This window comes from Takifugu rubripes, chromosome 8, assembly GCF_901000725.2.
Source record: "Takifugu rubripes chromosome 8, fTakRub1.2, whole genome shotgun sequence".
Classification (NCBI taxonomy): domain Eukaryota; kingdom Metazoa; phylum Chordata; class Actinopteri; order Tetraodontiformes; family Tetraodontidae; genus Takifugu; species Takifugu rubripes.
In genome coordinates this window covers 19,400,540-19,419,685 of record NC_042292.1, presented here as the reverse complement: position 1 = coordinate 19,419,685, position 19,146 = coordinate 19,400,540, and the positions used below count along the sequence as shown (strand labels likewise).

At 48.4% G+C, this 19,146-nt stretch overlaps 2 protein-coding genes across 4 annotated transcripts; both read right to left on the bottom strand.

Annotated features, from left to right (window-relative positions):
* Positions 1-291: 291 nt before the first annotated feature.
* eno3 (enolase 3, (beta, muscle)) lies at positions 292-7,853 on the bottom strand. Of its 3 annotated transcripts, none has more exons than XM_029840029.1 (14): positions 7,710-7,853; positions 5,301-5,390; positions 5,099-5,194; positions 4,961-5,019; positions 4,170-4,239; positions 3,673-3,806; positions 3,447-3,563; positions 3,250-3,355; positions 2,884-3,081; positions 2,217-2,293; positions 1,883-2,007; positions 1,677-1,785; positions 670-728; positions 292-546 (listed from the first exon to the last, which is right to left on the bottom strand). In XM_029840029.1, the coding sequence occupies exons 2-14, from the start codon at positions 5,383-5,385 to the stop codon at positions 477-479; spliced, it is 1,305 nt and encodes a 434-aa protein (XP_029695889.1). In that variant the 5' UTR covers positions 5,386-5,390; positions 7,710-7,853; the 3' UTR covers positions 292-476. The 3 variants fall into 3 exon arrangements, with proteins under 3 accessions (XP_029695889.1, XP_029695890.1, XP_029695888.1); XM_029840030.1 differs by having other exon boundaries at positions 5,301-5,386; positions 7,710-7,775; XM_029840028.1 differs by lacking the exon at positions 7,710-7,853 and adding an exon at positions 6,069-6,295.
* A 5,348-nt stretch (positions 7,854-13,201) lies between these two features.
* slc25a11 (solute carrier family 25 member 11) lies at positions 13,202-16,498 on the bottom strand. The gene is made up of 9 exons (XM_003975955.3): positions 16,301-16,498; positions 15,016-15,168; positions 14,774-14,891; positions 14,580-14,668; positions 14,405-14,495; positions 14,189-14,279; positions 14,003-14,102; positions 13,870-13,921; positions 13,202-13,678 (listed from the first exon to the last, which is right to left on the bottom strand). Exons 1-9 carry the CDS (start codon positions 16,363-16,365, stop codon positions 13,523-13,525), a joined length of 915 nt encoding a protein of 304 aa, XP_003976004.1. The 5' UTR covers positions 16,366-16,498; the 3' UTR covers positions 13,202-13,522.
* Positions 16,499-19,146: the final 2,648 nt, after the last annotated feature.

Here is a 19,146-nt window from a genome sequence, read left to right as displayed (position 1 = left end):
AATGCTGGACTTGTGGACCAGCCGGTTCACACATTCATTTTTTAGAATAGGTTGTTTTCAAGGGGAAGGACAGAGATGAAATCCCATCCTGATTCTCTGCTGGTTTGTGTATGGAACAGTTTCATTAATTTATATTCGTACATTCATGGTTATATAGAGAAAATATATGTCTGTGTTTCATTTATTTTATTTCAAATTTAATTTAAAAATGAAATCAATCTGTTTGTTGGTCATTATTTATTATTTCAGTTGGACTTCAATAACACAATGACGACACACAACACAAACTGGTCATGTTTTCCTCTTTAGCCTTTATTATGTTTCATAGAAAACATTATGAATGGAATTATAACTAGGAAGGTGAGTTCAGACCCACCCTGACCTCTGACCTCTCAGCCTAATTCAGGGCAAAAAGCTTCAGAGGTTATTAGATGTCAGTCAGTTGTCAAGGCGACAGACAGGCGTAAAGACGGGGTTCAGTTGATCTTTGGGTGGCGGAAGTCTTTACCAGCAAACTTGGCCTTGTCCCCAAGCTCCTCCTCGATTCTGAAGATCAGAGGTCATAGAGGTCAGCTCATGTATTCATGTTAACGTCAGGAATGCTGTGTCAAATCTGGAGAGCCGTGCTTTTACTTGGACGGACTACTTTATTTAGGGTTAAAAGATCACCTCATGAGCTGATTGTATTTGGCCAAACGCTCCGATCTGCAGGGAGCTCCTGTCTTAATCTGTGAGCAAGAGAAGAGAAGACATGGGGGAGGAAGAGGAGGGAGGGGGGAGGAGGAGGAGGGAGGGAGGAGGGGGAGGAGAGGAGGAAGAGGAGAGAGGGAGAGGAGGGAGGGGGGAGGAGGAGGAGGGAGAGGAGGGAGGGAGGAGGATGTTAGGAGGAGGGAGGAGGAGGAGGGAGAGGAGGAAGAGGAGAGAGGGAGAGGGGGGAGGGGGGAGGGGAGGAGGAGGGAGGGAGGAGGATGTTAGGAGGAGGGAGGAGGGGGAGGAGAGGAGGAAGAGGAGAGAGGAGAGGAGGGAGGGGGGAGGAGGAGGAGGGAGAGGAGGAAGAGGAGAGAGGGAGAGGGGGAGGGGGGAGGAGGAGGAGGGAGGGAGGAGGATGTTAGGAGGAGGGAGGAGGGGGAGGAGAGGAGGGGAGGGGGGAGGAGGAGGAGGAGGGGAGAGGAGGAGGATGTAAGGAGGGAGGAGGGGGAGGAGAGGAGGGAGGGGGCAGGAAGAGGAGGAGGGAGAGGAGGAGGATGTAGTGAGGGAGGAGGGGGAGAAGAGGAGGGAGAGGAGGAGGGAAGGGGGAGGAAGAGGAGGAAGACAGGAAGTGAGGTCATTGTTTGAACATTAGATTCTGAGAGCTGAAACATCTTTAAGTATCTTCAAGAAGTCCAGCTGCCAACAGATGACCGAGAGTCTGCAGACGTTATTGTTTACATTCGTTTCTGCCGTGTGCACCTGTCTGTGGTGCACCTGTCTGTGGTGCACCTGTCTGTGGAGCACCTGTCCGTGGTGCACCTGTCCGTGGTGCACCTGTCCGTGGTGCACCTGTCCGTGGAGCACCTGTCCGTGGTGCACCTGTCCGTGGTGCACCTGTCCGTGGAGCACCTGTCCGTGGTGCACCTGTCCGTGGTGCACCTGTCCGTGGTGCACCTGTCCGTGGTGCACCTGTCCGTGATACATACCTGTCCAGTGCACAGTCCGACCACCAGGTCAGAGATGAAGGTGTCTTCAGTTTCTCCAGAGCGATGACTGACCATCACACCCCAACCGCTGCTCTGAGCCAGCTTACACCTGGGAGATAGACAGGTGAAAAGATGAACAGGTGAGCCAGGTGAACAGGCAGACGAGTGAGCAGACAGACAGTTAATGAGACAGACAGCTGTCTTACGCCTTGATGGACTCGGTCACTGAGCCGATCTGGTTGACTTTGAGCAGCAGACAGTTACAGGCTTTCTTGTCCACAGCTTGTTGGATCCTCTTGGGGTTGGTCACCGTCAGGTCGTCTCCAACGATCTGAAGGGGTGAAACACCTGTGTGTACTGAAACCTGCCGTTCCTGACCTGCATCTGGCTCATCATGGATGTCGTCGGTGTTTTTTCAACAGCAGCCGTGTGTTTGTCTCCGTGTCGCAGGTCCGTCTGGCTGAGGATATGCTAACTCCACTAGCAGCTAACAACCAGGGCTGACCGGTCTGCTTGTGTGCAGTTACTGATCTGTCTCACCTGGATTTCTGTAGACGCTGTGAACGCGGCCCAGTTCTGCCAGTCATCCTGGTCAAAGGGATCTTCAATGGACTGGACTGTAGGCAGACAGACAAGTGGTCAACGTTAACTAACATGTTAAGGTACCGCTGTTCTGACCAGGGTGAGCGAATGTGAGTTAGGGGCCCCGGGAGCTTGTTAGGAGCCCCAGGAGCTTGTTAGGGGCCCCGGGAGCTTGTTAGGAGCCCCGGGAGCTTGTTAGGAGCCCCAGGAGCTTGTCAGGAGCCCCAGGAGCTTGTCAGGAGCCCCAGGAGCTTGTCAGGAGCCCCAGGAGCTTGTTAGGAGCCCCAGGAGCTTGTCAGGAGCCCCAGGAGCTTGTTAGGGGCCCCGGGAGCTTGTTAGGAGCCCCAGGAGCTTGTTAGGAGCCCCAGGAGCTTGTTAGGAGCCCCAGGAGCTTGACTCCATGCAGTGGGCCTGTGATTGGACTGAAGCAGAACTGAAGTATGATTGTGTTTGGCACAGTGTGAATCAGTAATTCAGACATTCACAACAGGTTCCCTTCAACAGGAAAGGGGCTGCAGGACAAAATGGCCGCTACAGTCCGAGTGGTTGAGACACACAGGTAGTCCTACATGAAGATGAGGTCGAGGTTTGTGGCTATTTTTGATAATTCAGTGGATTTGTGTACCAGGGTAGTTCTTGATGAAGCTGCGGTACAGGTCTCCCAGCTTTTCTCCACTGATGTGTCTGGATGGGTCATCAGGGGACTTAAAGTCAAGGTCGTACTTCCCGCTACGATAAAACTCAGAGGCTGCGACGTCCATCCCAATGATGATCTTGTCGGGGTATCCGGCCTTCGCAATGGCTGACTTCAGCAGCTCCAGAGCTACACCGACAAGCACGGAAAACAGGTTTAGATACAGTGGTGTGAGTGGAGCATCTCTACACATCAAAGATCTCTGAACGTCCAAATTCCACAGGGATGAAGGGAGCGTCACCGGTGGAACTCTGACACTGGGTTGAGTTGAGAGGAACAGACAGGTGAGGATCTCACCTTCGTTGTTCTCCAGGATGTTGGGAGCAAAACCTCCTTCGTCTCCTACATTAGTGGCATCTTTTCCGTACTTTGCCTTGATCACGTTCTTCAGGTTGTGGTAAACCTGAAAAAACAAACAGAATTTATATTAATGCACCCTCAGAAATCACAGCGTCAGACCATTTCTGACGTATAAATCTAGCAACTGTGGACACCTCAGCTCCGATCCTCATGGCCTCGTGGAAGTTGGCGGCTCCAACTGGAAGAATCATGAACTCCTGCATGGCCAGTTTGTTTCCTGCATGGCTTCCACCATTGATGACGTTAAAGGCCTGCAAATATGAGGAAAGACTTTAAAATGTGGTCTCTGTTTCTGTATAACTGACAGCTTTGCTTACAGTAGCGCAGTTTATTAGCAACTTAAGCTACACTTTGACTTACAGGAACAGGAAGTATAACGTCTTTGTGTCCGGCAAGATCGGCAATATGGCGGTAGAGAGGAACTCCTTTCTCTGCCGCTCCAGCCTTACAGACGGCGAGAGACACGCCCAGGATGGCGTTCGCACCAAACTTAGCTGTAGAAACAGACAGGTCAAATCAACAGACAGACAGGTCAAATCAACAGGCAGACAGGTCAAATCAACAGACAGACAGGTCAAATCAACAGACAGACAGGTCAAATCAACAGGCAAGCAGGTCAAATCAACAGACAGGCAGGTCCAATCAACAGGCTGGCAGGTCAAATCAACAGACAGGCAGGTCAAATCAACAGACAGACAGGTCAAATCAACAGACAGACAGGTCAAATCAACAGACAGACAGGTCAAATCAACAGGCAGGCAGGTCAAATCTACAGACAGACAGGTCAAATCAACAGACAGGCAGGTCAAATCAACAGACAGGCAGGTCAAATCAACAGACAGGCAGAAAGAACTCACATTTGTTCTCGGTGCCATCCAGGTCCAACATAAACTGGTCGATCTTCTCCTGCTCAACAACACTGAACTTCTGGAGGACGGACGGACAGACGGACGGACAAGAAGTCAATCATCCGATTCAAATCATTTTATCTATAAAGTCCAATTTTACAGAAACACAAAGGTCTCCAACAGTAAAGGAGATACAAGAGAGAACCTAATAAGAGATAAAAGACTAAACAGCCGTCCACCCACACAAGCTTCTGCTCTGAGCTTCAGCCTGGTGTCAGGAGCCCCCAGCAGGAGCTGAGCTGACCTGAGAGATCACTGCAGGAGCTGAGCTGACCTGAGAGACCACAGCAGGAGCTGAGCTGACCTGAGAGACCACAGCAGGAGCTGAGCTGACCTGAGAGACCACAGCAGGAGCTGAGCTGACCTGAGAGACCACTGCAGGAGCTGAGCTGACCTGAGAGACCACTGCAGGAGCTGAGCTGACCTGAGAGACCACTGCAGGAGCTGAGCTGACCTGAGAGACCACAGCAGGAGCTGAGCTGACCTGAGAGACCACTGCAGGAGCTGAGCTGACCTGAGAGACCACTGCAGCAGCTGAGCTGACCTGAGAGACCACTGCAGCAGCTGAGCCAGCCAGGATGAAGACTAACGCCCATAGAAAGGCCTTCGCAGTACTCCAGCCCAGTATGTTGGTATACCAGGGTTGGGGTCAGAACTCATCTCACTGTAATGTTCTAAATGCCTTGAAGAACCTCAAAATTGACCTTGAGCTTCTTGTTCATGTATTAATTTCCTGCTACCTTCTCAATCAGCTTGGGTGCGATGTCGTTGTTGACGTGTCCCACGGCCTTCGTGGTTCCTGCACAGATAAAGAAGCTTGTGAGGGCCCAGAGGAACCAGGAGAACATGGGGACTTGAACCTGCTCACTGGCTCTGACCTTTGCCAAGGTAGCGACCCTTGTCTCCATCACGCAGCTCCAACGCCTCGTGGATGCCAGTAGAGGCGCCGCTGGGCACAGCTGCTCTAAACAGGCCTGAGACGGACGGACAGACGGACACCAAAGTCAGGGTTCTTATTGCCGGGTTCCCTGCAGAGGTTTCACATCTAAACTGGTCCCAAACACACGTCACAACACTGACCCTTGGCTGTCCACAGATCCACCTCAACCGTGGGGTTTCCTCTGGAGTCCAGGATCTCCCGAGCGTGAATCTTTGTGATAGACATTCTGACTGGGGAGCAGAGGGGGCAGAGTTACTGACACACACGGCTGTCACACACACAACTGCACAACACAACTGCACAACAAACTTCAGCATTTTGACTCAGGGTGTGTGTGTGTGTGTGTGTGTGTGTGTATGTGTCTTTCTGTGTGTGTCTGTGTGTCTTTCTGTGTGTGTGTGTGGTGTGTGTGTGTGTGTTTGTATCTGTCTGTCTGTCTGTGTATGTGTCTTTCTGTGTGTGTCTGTCTGTGTGTGTGTGTGTATGTGTCTTTCTGTGTGTGTGTGTGTGTGTGTGTTTGTGTCTGTCTGTCTGTCTGTCTGTGTATGTGTCTTTCTGTGTGTGTGTGTGTGTGTCTGTCTGTCTGTCTGTCTGTCTGTCTGTCTGTGTATGTGTCTTTCTGTGTGTGTGTGTGTGTGTGTGTGTGTCTGTCTGTGTATGTGTCTTTCTGTGTGTGTCTGTGTGTACGTGTCTTTCTGTGTGTGTCTGTGTGTGTGTGTGTGTACGTGTCTTTCTGTGTGTGTGTGTGGTGTGTGTGTGTTTGTGTCTGTCTGTCTGTGTATGTGTCTTTCTGTGTGTGTGTGTGTGTGTGTGTGTGTGGTGTGTGTGTGTGTGTTTGTGTCTGTCTGTCTGTGTATGTGTCTTTGTGTGTGTGTGTGTGTGTGTGTGTGTGTGTGTCAGAGAGAGACCTGCTGCACTCATCCTGCGTGCTGCCATAACGCTTCGGAAATGTCAAAAAGCTCCGCCCACATCTCAGTTGATCCAATCATGACAGACAGTCAAACGGACCAATGGCAGAGCGGGAGAGACCATTCTGCCCACAGAGGGGTGTATGTACTGTATGTGTGTGTGTGTATATGTGTGTGTTTAACCTTCTCTCACCTCTCTGCTGTTACGGAGAGGTGAGAGAAGGTGACGCCCCTGCAAAGGCGCACGCATGCGCGCACACACACACATACACACAGACGCGCACACACACACACGCACACACACAGTTCTTGACATTTAACAGTGAACCTGTGGTGCCTGATATGATATCAGCGTCTGAGCTGACTGAACCTCTCACAGGTATGAAGGGCAACAGTTGCCCAAAGTAGATTTTAATCATTTAACACACAGTTAAATCTGGAACATTATGACTTTATACAGTTCAAATTTGACTTTGCTTCATTACACTTACAGTTTTAACTAGACAACTTGCTTTGATTCAAACATTTTAAAACTTAATTGTTTTTTTTACACATTTCATTAAGTAAATCAAAATTAAAACAGTGAAAAGGTTTTAAAGGTAAATGTTTTAGAGATCAAATTTAATTTAAAACAAGATTTTCCCCCAAAAAAGCATGAAGAACATGAGGACTGGCATTTAGAGCCAGGAACATATAAAACCAGTATATTACAAATACCACAGTGATATGAACACACACACGTACGTAACACACTCGGTGTGGTGGAACACTTCTTTACGCTGCAGTTGTACTTTACCGGATATGTCACACAAACAGGTGTGTGTGTGTGTGTGTGTGTGTGTGTGTGTGTGTGTGTGTGTGTGTGTGTGTGTGTGTGTGGTCTCTGTAAAGGCCATGAGGGTTAACACTAGTGTACTATAACCACTCAGCTGTTGAATGGTATGCTACACACACCAGTACTCCTCAGTACTCCTCAGTACTCCTCAGTACTCATCAGTACTCCTCAGTACTCCTCAGTACTCATCAGTACTCCTCAGTACTCCTCAGTACTCCTCAGTACTCCTCAGTACTCCTCAGTACTCATCAGTACTCATCAGTACTCCTCAGTACTCCTCAGTACTCCTCAGTACTCCTCAGTACTCATCAGTACTCCTCAGTACTCATCAGTACTCATCAGTACTCCTCAGTACTCATCAGTACTCTTCTCCTGCCTGATCCTTCTAGGGTTCTTGCTAAATCTAGTCTTGTCACTCCTGCTAACGCTTTTGAACAGCTAAGAGAAGCTAACCTCCACTGCTACGGTAACACGCTAACAGCACCTGTGCTAACTTCTGTCGTTGTTGTAGCGTATGGAGCCAGAACGCAGCAGGTCCCATCATGCTGTTCTGCACGTGGACTTTGTGCTGTTTGTCAGACTTGTCGACCTTGACGAAGGTCAAAGCTCTGCGGGTCTCTGTCGTCACATCAGATATGAACCCGAGACGTTACAAGCAGGTAAATCTGGCATCGATCACCTTCAGCTTCACCTGTGGAAGCCATGCAAACTGTCTGTGCTCACTCTTTAAGCTGCACTGGGACGTAGAGGGGAACCAGAGTGGAATCAAACAGGATGTTGAGTTTATCAGCTGATCTGCAGCTCACCTGATCGCTGTTGTGTAGCAGGAGAGAAGTCTGTCCGTCTGTCCGTCTGACTGTCCGACTGAAGTGGAAAGTGTCCCTCTGCCAGCTTGCTGTCTTTTTATAGACACTCCCTAAAGGGGAGGAGGTTGCAGGAGACCAAGGGAGCGTCTGTGAAAGGCGGGACAGCCCAGAAACACACCAATCCCACCGTGCTGCTTCCATCCTACTGCTTCCATCTACTTTTCCAAAAGTCTGATGTTGGAAATGCTGCACTGCTTTTCTGAAATCTGAAACGTGTGACAAGTCCAACGTTGGTGCATTTGAATGTGTTTTTTATAACCGGTCTTCCAGAGACAACCCTCTGAGAATCACTTCATCAGCACAATCCAGGCTCCCTGAATGTTGCCTCCGTTGATGGGAACCAGAAGACCCAGACTTTAGGACTTCAGCATTCAAAAATGTAAACAACAAATGACAATAAGTCCAGAAGATGCTTCATAATGCAGAGTTCAGTAATCCAAAGGGATCCAAATCCCTGAAGAAACAACTGGAAATAATGTGTTGATTTTATGTCTTTTTGTTGTTTGTTTAATCAGTTCTTCTTTGCATGAACTAGTCAGACGGTCCCTAACTCAGGCATAAGGTCAAAGTTCAGCTGCAGATGAAACATTAGACTTTAACCTTTACACTCACCTTTAAGACACACACACACACACACAGAGTAACCCTTCATGCAGCTAAATATAACTGCACATGGTGTGTGTGTGTGTGTGTGTGTGTGTGTGTGTGTGTGTGTGTGTGAGTGTGTGTCTTCATTCTTATTTTGGGACACTTTAGAAGTCAAAGCGTTGGGAGAGCTGCTGCTGCAAAGGTTGCCAGTTCTAATCTCTGGCTGCTAGTTCCACTCCCCCCACAAAGAGACGGTCGAGAGCATCTTCTGAGATAACGTTTATTGTTCAGTGTGAGATATGTTTCCATGGAGACGGCATCTGGACACGTTTAAGCTGTAAAAAATGTAACACTGACTCACTGCTGCAGACTCCATTCACACTCACTCACTCGTTAACAGGGAAACACTTTGAATAATCCTAGAATTTTGCCTCCAATCAAAATAAGAACAAACGGAGGGAACATGGAGAAGTCGACACGCGGGGAGATGGCCGCCATCTTGGCTGGCAGCGTCAGGAGGAAACGGCCGCCGTCTCTTTTTCCTCTGGTGCGTCCCCGCAGACGGAGGAAGGGTCTCAGAATTTAGATTCGTTAAGGTGCTTAACCGTGTTGTACAGCTTGTTGGCGACCTGGCCTCCCTGGGCGGTTGCGCTGCCCTTTACAATAACAAAAGCTGCACACACACACACACACACACACACACACACACACACACACACAGAAGGACAGTCGGTTAAACAAGCACATCTTCATTTAACATGCTAAAACAGTGTCGGCTCACTTTTTGCGGTCTTGCCAATGCTCAGGAAGAAGAGGTTTCCCTCACTGTTCTTCTGGGTCCTTAAGTTCATGATGTTTGAGCCTTCGACATCCAGCTCGTCTTTGACCAACACGCATTTCTCACCCGCCACTCTGACGCCTTTTACAAACAATTCTTGGCGGTCACCTAACAGCTGCCTGAGTTCTTCCTCCTGTGAGGGGGACAGAGTGTTAGCAGCGACCCGTGGTGGTCCCGAGGGACGACCCCACCGGGTCCCGGACGGGTTTTAGGGGACACAAATCAAAACAGGACTGTCCATCAGAGACAATCCAGTGGGATTAAAGTGAGGCAGCTTCAGGGCCGCCTCTTCTCCCTGAATGTTATTAAACTGGTTAATCTGGTTTGACACTGCACTGTTTCAGTGTTTGCACGCACACACACACACACACACACACACACACACACACACACACACACACACACACACATCCTATTTGTGAAACAAAGTCCCTCAGTTGATATTGAGACCTCTTGTTAACTGGTTTTGCTGTAAATGTAAAAATCAGATCATAAAGTCAAACTTTCTAAATGAGGCTCAAACTCATCAGGGAGGAGAAAGAACGGGATGGGAAATCATTGATGACATCATGGCTGTGATCAGCACAGCAGCCTCCTGATTCTGCTCTGGTTCTTCATGCAGAGTCACACAAGAACATTCAAGAAGAATGTGTGAGACAAGTCAAGGCATGACAGACACACACACACACACAGAAATATACTATATGGCACCATTTCCTCAAACCCTTCAGCCAGTCAAAAGAGTGTGTTGTGCTTTTGTGTGTGTGTGTGTGTGTGTGTGCGCGCGTGCAAACATGCATGTGTATGAGAGAGAGAGAGCGAGCGAGCGAGCGAGGGGGAAAGAAGAAGTGACAGTCTTCACTTCATGTATTCATCTCTCACAAGGTCCTTATAAGGTAGTTAAAGCCAACACTGCAACACTAAAAAACCGCAGAAACATCCTGAAACGTCGCACAAGTGCTGCAAACGTGAAACCAGCGTTCACGAGGGAACCGAAACACTCTTCAAAGAAGGAGCTTAGCTGAGGGAATTTATCTGAAGGGCTTGAAATAAAGGAAACATAGAAAAGCCCCAGAAAGCTGAAGGGTTCCTGCGTTAATGACAGTTCACCCTGTTAAAACAGAAGAAACCTCTCACTCTTTGGGAGTGTGCAGGAGACGTGCGTGGAAGCTCCGCCCATGTTGTCACAGGAGGAACAAGCTGTGCAACAATGTGAACACACCCATCACCCAGACAGGAAACAACCTGGTGCAACACTCAGCTCGCAGGTCCTGCACAGGCCTCAGGTGCTCGCGGGGCGACGGAACAATGCTGGGATCCAGTGTGTGTGTGTGTGTGTGTGCGTGTGTGTGTGTGCGTGTGTGTGTGTGCGTGTGTGTGTGTGTGTGTTACCTTAATATTGAACCCCTCCGATGTCGCCCACACAGATAGAGGTTCTCGACCCCAGATGGCGGCATGTTCGATGACCTGAGAGCCATCTGCGTCTTTTGAGGTCAAATTAGTGATGTATGTGTCCCAAGTCATCCTGCTCAGTGACACACACACACACACACACACACACACACACACACACACAGAAACACGCGCGCACACACACACACAGAAACACGCGCGCACACACACACACAAACACGCGCACACACACACACACACACACACAGAATGTGTAGGATAAAAAATTGTCAGAATCCATCAAACATTTTTCTTTTTGTGTGTATGTGTGTGACAGGGAGAGAGAGAGAGAGAGAGAGAGAGAGAGAGAGAGAGAGAGAGAGAGAGAGAGGGTTTACCTGTGCAGGAACTGCTGAACGTTTCCAGATGGATGTCAGAAGAGCCAGAAGTGTAGAAAGAAGGAAGACAACTTGTCTTTTATACTTGTGGCCACTCCCAACCTGTAGGCAGCCTCACTGTCAGCCAATGTCTCTCCATCACTCTCTCTCTCTCTCTCTCTCTCTACCTGGGAAGTAAAGAATCAGGAAGTGAACTCAGCCGTCAGTCAGGTTGAAGTCGTGTGTGTGTGTGTGTGTGTGTGTGTGTGTGTGTGTGTGTGCGCAGCAGCACATGAAGCTCTTCCTGCTGACCTGTTTCAGGTCTCACTGATGCCTCCAGCGGGTTTCATGAACTCTCACATGTTGTTCTCTGACCTTTTGGTTCATTTTTGTCAAAAGTTTCCCCTTTTTTCTCTCACATCATTTTCAAATTTGTTGGCAGTTCTTTGTCAGGACTTCTCTCTCTCTCTCTCTCTCTCTCTCTCACACACACACTCACACACACACACAGGTAAATAGTTGAGCCAGTTTGGACCTGTGTGTGTGATGATGAAGGTGGGACGTGTTGAAACCTGGCAGCTGTTCTGATGGTTGTCGGGACAGAAGCAGAGACGATCGGACCTGGAGTTAAAACTGCTGGTGGACGGGTGACCTCTGACCCTGAGGAAGAGCTGAAGAATTCTGTGTGTGTGTGTGTGTGTTTGGTGTGTGTGCGTGTGTGTTTGGTGTGTGTGTGTGTGTGTTTGGTGTGTGTGCGTGTGTGTTTGGTGTGTGTGTGTTTGGTGTGTGTGTGTTTGGTGTCTGGTGTGTGCGTGTGTGTTTGGTGTGTGTGTTTGGTGTGTGTGTGTTTGGTGTGTGTGTTCCCTCAGGGTATGCATACTGTCAGTGATGTCTTGTAAAAACTTGTCAGTCACCACACCTACTCACAGGTTTGTCCTATCTTTATGAGGACTTTCACAGACCCGATCCCTTCCCCCAACGCCGTCCCCCTGGCGCTGATCTCCACCTCAACCCAGCATATGTGATCCTGACTGTTGCATGTGGAAGAACGCTGATGCTGCAGCCCCCCCCCGAACCCCCCCACCAAGAGCCTAGCATGCTTAGCAGATAATGCTAATGCTGTCTCAGAGAGGCGTTGATGATGGACTAAAGGTCAGACGGTGACCTTTAGGGTCGCTAACTGCAGCTCTTCACATCAGCAGAAGTCTTTCATCCCTTCCTTTGTTCTTCTGACCCGTGCTCGTCCTGCACGTGTCGCCCGGACTAGTTTCTTCTTCAATGGTGAAAATATTTCATCACCTCTCATTCTAATTCATCTCGTACCACCTTGTTACTCGCCAGCAACAAATATTTGAACTTGATAGCAAATGTTGTGCTCATGAACCTCTGCACCTCCATCATGGCCACCACGACCTCCAGGACAGACGACAGTGGAAGCTGAAGAAGAGCCAAGTCGGAGAAAACAAACGGAACTCTGTTTCTGAGTCAACATGAAAGACGTTAAAGGATGCCAGGAAGTGGTCTGTGTGTGTGTGAGAGAGCTTTGCCTTTTAAGGATACACACAGTTTTGTAAAACCTTACTGAAGATATCGGTTTTATGACTGTCAAAGGCCACGCCCACTTCCTGTCACAACTTTCCACTTCCTGAGACAGGCTTGCTTAGCGTCTTGTTGAGCAAAGCTGCTCTCTATTCCTACCAAGACATGAACAGTCAGAGGACAGTGGACATCATGATTCCTGTCTCAGGACTTGGTCCAGCTTGAGCATCTGCTGTGATTTCAGGTCCTGATTTGAGTGAATTCTTTGAGGTTTTGCCAACTGCATTTGTGTTCTACTTCATCCTTGTCCTCAAATATCAAGATTCAACTTCTAGAATTCATTTTCTGGGTAAATCGAAGCTCACCTGTCCAGAATCGTCAGACTTGCTGTCAGAAACGAGCAGAAAAGCCCAAAATCCCAAACTAACACCTGTGTAGTTGCACTTGAGTCTGTCAGTCAGCATAGTGGCCTGTAGAACCTTGTTTTCTCATACTTGTGCTTACGATCAAGATTTGCTATATTTATCTTTATAAGCACAATAAACATTCAAGAACTGGAAGAAAAACACGACTTCCTGTAGAAGAGCGTTTCTTCAAACTCTCATGAACTTCCTGTTTTACAGAAATGGAAAGAGAGCAGCTTTGAAGAGAACTTGTCTGAAGGTTCCGGCTCAGCTTGTTCAATGAATAACACACTCAGCGAGGCGACAGGACTTTATTCTTCCTGTGGTGTCCATGGTTACCAGACCATCTCACAAAATCTCTAAAAATAAGACTTAAACGTTCCCAGTGACATCAGTTTGATGTTGCAGCTGTATTTTACACTTTTTTTGTACAAAGTGTGTGTTCATCGTCGTTGTGTGCGTGTGTGTGTGTGTGTGTATTTATACCAGTGTGTATTAACAGTCCATCTATTACTGGAAACATTGAAATGATCTGAATATTAACATGAGGCTTCAGTCACCTCTGTGTCTGTGTGTGTGTGCGTGTGTGTGTGTGTGTGTGTGTGTGTGCGCGCGTTAGCGGTCCAGGATGTAGGTCTTGTACAGGCGGTTCATCTGCTCGAGGAAGATGAAGGTGAGGACGGTGTGCGGGCCGAGGCGAGCGTAATACGGCGTGAAGCCTTTCCAGAGAGAGAAGAAGCCCTCAGAGCGCACCACGCGCAGCAGCACCTCCTGGTGGACAATGGTGGGACAACAGAGGTGGGACTATTTTATTTACAGGGCAGGAATAGAAACAGCAATAAGATCGAAAAACTGTGTCAAACAACAGTGAAGAGGAAAGGAAATCTTTTGACAGAAATTATTTTATCCCCAAAATCAGCTGTAAGGATGAAACACCACAAAGTCACATGATCTTTACTCACCAAACCATTTTTGTACTCGGGCTTCCCGTCAATCATCCTCATATTCTGAATCCTAATAAACAAACAGGAAACACATGCATTACACTTCCTGCACGGACCGCTGCCCACCTGAGATCAGGAAGTGAGGTCTCACCTGGTCTTGACGATATCGACAGGCATCGATGCTGCCGTGGTAACCAGACCACTGATCATACTGGCACAGAAATGACAGAAGATGTCATCGTTGAAATATCCTGAGGGCATCAAACACAACATGGTCACCACTGTGCCATGTGCACGTGTGTGCACGTGCGTGCACGTGCGTGGGTGCGCTGAGTACCTGAATCAAGCAGCGCCTGTTTGGACTGAGAGTAGGACGCGAGCTGAGCTGCGTTCACCACCACCGCTCGAGCCATGGTGGGGACACACCCCTACACAAACACACACAACATCCTGTCTTCGTTTGTTCAGCGAGTCAAATCCTGAACGAGCGTCAGCAAAGGTCCCATCTGTCCACGACGGAGGACGGGACGCTTTGCTCTGACGGCTTCCTCACCCTCCATAGCGTGGTCACGCCTTCTTCCCGGGTGATGCGAGCAAGTGCGTTGAAGACGTTGGTGTAGCCTCGTCTCTGATCTGCAGGGAGGCTGCACACACACAAGGGTGGGGTCAGCCTATCGGACCGTCAGTTAGCATCCGTCCGTCTGCCTGTCTGTCTGTCTGTGTCTCACCGTCCATCTGCAGTCATTCGGATCAGAGCCACCTCTGCTGGGGTGCCAATAAACGCTCCAGTGGCTCCCGCTGTCATACCGATCAGAGCCTGCAGAGGGAGACGCCGTTAGCATCGCTGAGCGGGGAGAGTACTGACAGCTTTAGCTAGCAGCACTTGCTAACATGTGGCAGCCATGTTGAATTGATGCGATACTTTGAGGATGAAGCTTGGTGGGCGGCCGTCACTTCCAGTCATCTTCTCAAACAGGATTGTGTAGATGCCCAGACGGGTGGTCGTGTAGGTCGCCTGGCGCAGGAGACCCGCGGACAGGCTGAGGAGAGGAAACAGGAAACAACCACAACCAGTGACACAACAGCAGGTCAGGGGTGGAGCCAAGATGTGAACGACGACTATTCCAGGTGATTAATGAGATGCTATGTCACATCTACAGTTACCCGGTATAGACGCCTTGGACGCCTTCGTTCTTCAGGATGGAGAAGAGAGCGTGGAAGCTGGTTCTGTACTCTCGAGCCTTCGTGCCCTGACCGCTGAGCTGCATCCTGTTCTTCACCAGGTCCAGCGGCTGCACGAACACCGTCGCACCCATCCTGCATAAAGACGGGGACAGAGACAGGTGGGCAGACGGCTGAGATCAGACTCACAGCGCCCCCTGCTGGGGAGGAAGAACAAGGCCAGAATAAACCACCACCAGAGCCACAAGATTTAAATGATGTGCAGTCAAGTGAATGCTTTGGTGGCTGAAGCATCCATAAATGATCAATCAAATCCACCCAATAACTGAAAATGTGCTCAGTCAGTCCAGCATAAAAGAAATAAAGAGTTCAACCCTAAAACAATCTTGAACGGTTTACTGTGAGTTTGTCATCCACTCAGTCACCCTGCCTTCTGGCTGAATCCATGTTTCCAGCCCTTTCCAGGACCATTGAGGGCACAAGCTGAACCCAACACCTAGAGAAGGTCACGTGCACAGTCCTGGTTGAGTCGTGCACAGTCCTCAGAAGTTTTAGACTTTGGAGGGTCGTGACATTTAAAGGCCATCATTCCTCTGCTGTTGTGTCCCTTCTTACAGTGTGCACGCTACAGCGACTCTTCTGCTATTAACAACCTCGATCCAACACTGTAAAAAGACAAACACACGTAACATTTCTCACGTTCTGATCAGCAACATGGGCACATTGGAGGGAATGGGCCTGGAACCGGCCACGGAGATGATGTTAGGTGACATATTTATCTGGATATTAACAAGCCATGACTGACTTTAGACTCATTGTCATCGACACTGCCCACTGAAATTCTACTTAAGGGTCCAAATTCGCCACAACCCGAGGACTGAGCCCAGTAATCCGGATTATGTGACGTCACAATGCCGCTCTGACAGCTCAAACATCGTCATAAGAGCGTTTCTTTAAATGATGACAACTCTCCTTTATTGTTATTATCATTCTATCTCATAAATAACTGTAACCAGAGATTCGTGAAAAGGGTCACGAGCTCAGTCAGAAAACATTGGCGGTGACGTCACAGCAGCAGCAGGCTCCAAGGATCGCTAGCTAACGGCTAACGGGGAGCTTCGACTGGCAGTTCCTGACAAAGACGAAACTATAATCGCGATTTCTTAACTGAAAACTCTCGCGGTCCGTGAGACCCAGGTGAAGGTTGTTTGCTCGGGTGTTAGCGCTCCATTAGCACGTTAGCATGCGTTCTGGCTGCATCACCTACCCAGCCAAACCGCCAAACAGGAACTTGATGGCCTTTGGGGACGTTTTAGGCTTAGTGTCCGCCATGTTTCTACCGGTCGATCCCGCTGCTTGCCAGTCTGTGTGCCTCAGAGACAGGCGAGATTGCGGCTGTCCACCGGTACAGCAGCTGCAGCAGCCGGGCCAAGGTGACTCTGGTCGCTGGGACTTCCGGAATCACGCAGATTAGCTGACCAATCAGGAGAGGCGAGTCTGAGCGCGCATTCAATGTCTCAACAAAAGCTCGTGAATTTGAGATCTCTGGTCAAAGTGACATTTTAAATTTATGGATTTGAAAATATCCGCCTTTTCCCGAGAGTTTAAATCTCAAAAATGAAAGATGTCCAATCAGGTATTAATAAGATTCGTAGATGGGAAAACTGTCGGATTGTGTTGCTATAAAATGAATCAGCTGTGTGTACTTCTCTTGTTTTCTACGTCACTAGAAGGCAACACGGTCCACGTATCACAAAGCCCAATAAAAACCACATAAATACCAAACGACTGCAAACAGACACACGAAGACATCAAGAGGCAGGAGAAAGTCTGGTGTAGCTGTTGTAAAGCAATGATAGAATGAAGATCAGCACAAATTAAGATCCAGCTGGCAGAATATCTTTAATTATACATCACTCAAAACTGGTACACGACATAATTTAGTCACATATTTACATATTCTGCAGTTTTACAGAGAAACTGAAATTAAATCCAGTGTTAAATCCTTTGTATGCTCATATGAATCAACCCAGAGGCATGTAAAAAAGACATTCATTCATGAATTCATTCTTTCATTCGTTATTTGAATAATTTCCCCAAGACAAAGCAAACTGTAAGCGAACAACACATCTAAAGTTGGAAATCACAATCTAGAGGAAGTACATTCATAAAATATTGATGTTTTTCTTCTAGTGGGTTTTATAAAAGCAAGTGCAACATATCTGAAAATGCATAGTGTAAATATATACTTTTATACTACCACTGCAGTTTATAAAATATAGGTGTGTATTCTGTGGTAAATATACCTATGGATATAGGTGTGAGTATTGCGTCACTTCCGGTCTCTTCTATCGTTCGTTGGTTGCATTGTGCACGGGGTGCCGTATTCACTTAATATTGAACACTTGGTGTGTTGTATTCACTTAATATTGAACACTTGGTGTGTTGTATTCACCTTACTTAAAATTTTGAACACTTGAGACATTCTAGTCACCTGATATCAACAGTAAGAAACAACCCATATTAAACAAATACAGGGCTTCGCCGATCACTAGCGTTAGCATGGCCTCACCGTCTGTTTCACCCGGTGCCTTCGTCTGTTCAGAGTGTGAAATGTTTAGTTACTCCTCTGCCTCCCTTAGTGAAGGGAATAGGTGCAAGAAGTGTAGTTTATTTATGGCTATGGAGGCGAGACTTAGCGAGTGAGACGCGGTTCCGCAGCTTGGAGTTAGCTGGAGTTGCGTCATGTAGCCAGGGTAAGCTAGCTGCTGCGGAGCCGCCTAGCGTAGCTACAGCTAGCGGTCCCCCGGCAGCAGCCGGCTAGCCAGGGCGGCTGGGTGACGATTCGTAGGAAGCGTAGCCCCAAACAAAGGCCCACGGTGCCCCACCACCCGCTTCCCGTGGCTAACCGCTTTTCCCCACTCGGCGACACACCCGCCGAGAAACCGACCCTGGTAATTGGCGACTCTGTTTTGCGCCACGTGAAGCCGACTCCAGCGACCATAGTTAGGTGCATTCCGGGGGCCAGAGCGGGCGACATAGAAGCAAATTTACGGCTGCTGGCGAGACGTAATCGTAAATTTGGTAAAGTTATTATTCACGTCGGAGCCAACGACACCCGGCTTCGTCAGTCGGAGGTCACTAAAATTAACTTGAAGTCGGTGTGTAACTACGCAAAAACGATGTCGGACTCCGTAGCATTCTCTGGTCCCCTCCCCAATCTGGCCAGCGAGGAGATGTTTAGCCGCATGTCGTCGCTCCGTCGCTGGCTGTCACGGTGGTGCCCCGATAACCAGGTGGCCTTTATAGACAATTGGAGTACTTTTGGGGGAAAACCTGGTCTGATTAGGAGAGACGGTGTCCATCCCACTCGAGATGGCGCTTCTCTCATTTCTAGTAATCTGGCTAATTTTATTAGACCCAAAGTGACCTGACAATCCAGGGTCCAGACCAGGACGCAGAGTTGTGGTCTTACACACCTCTCTGCTGCTTCCTTAGAACCCTCATCCACCAACAATAACATATTTAACACTATAGAGGTAGTCTCTGTTCCACGGTTAAAAGTTCACCAAGCACAGAGCAGGGGAGCGGTCAATCACCAAAATCTTATTAAAATTAATACTGAAGCACAAGTTGGAGAAACTAATATCACAATTAAGTGTGGACTGTTAAATATTAGATCTCTTTTGTGTAAATCCCTGTTAGTGCACGACCTGATAGCGGATCATCACATTGATTTATTCTGTCTCACTGAGACCTGGCTTCAGGAGGAGTATGTGAGCTTAAATGAATCTACTCCTCCTACCCATCTTAATTATCATATTCCACGGGTTACTGGTCGAGGAGGGGGAGTGGCAGCAATCTATCACTCCAAGTTATTAATTAATCCCAGACCAAAACATAGCTTCAGTTCATTTGAAAGCCTGACTCTTGGCATCACTCATCTGAACTGGAGGACAGAAAAGCCACTTCTGTTTGCAGTTGTATATCGGCCCCCTGCTGGGCCACATTCAGAGTTCCTGTCTGAGTTCTCTGACTTCTTATCTGACTTGGTCCTTAGAACGGAAAAAGTCATTATCATTGGAGACTTTAACATCCATATGGACGTTATAA

Excerpts from the sequence above, each read along its gene's own strand:
- eno3 (XM_029840028.1), bottom strand. The coding sequence starts at position 6,096 with ATGGCAGCACGCAGGATGAGTGCAGCAG. Across the intron at positions 3,564-3,672 it reads ACGTTATACTTCCTGTTCCT|GCCTTTAACGTCATCAATGG; the intron begins GTAAGTCAAAGT and ends TCATATTTGCAG. Across the intron at positions 2,008-2,216 it reads CAGCGTCTACAGAAATCCAG|ATCGTTGGAGACGACCTGAC; the intron begins GTGAGACAGATC and ends TCACCCCTTCAG.
- slc25a11 (XM_003975955.3), bottom strand. The coding sequence starts at position 16,365 with ATGGCGGACACTAAGCCTAAAACGTCCCCAAAGGCCATCAAGTTCCTG. Across the intron at positions 15,169-16,300 it reads CTGTTTGGCGGTTTGGCTGG|GATGGGTGCGACGGTGTTCG; the intron begins GTAGGTGATGCA and ends GTCTTTATGCAG. Across the intron at positions 14,892-15,015 it reads GTCCAAGGCGTCTATACCGG|CCTGTCCGCGGGTCTCCTGC; the intron begins GTAACTGTAGAT and ends TCCTCTCCTCAG.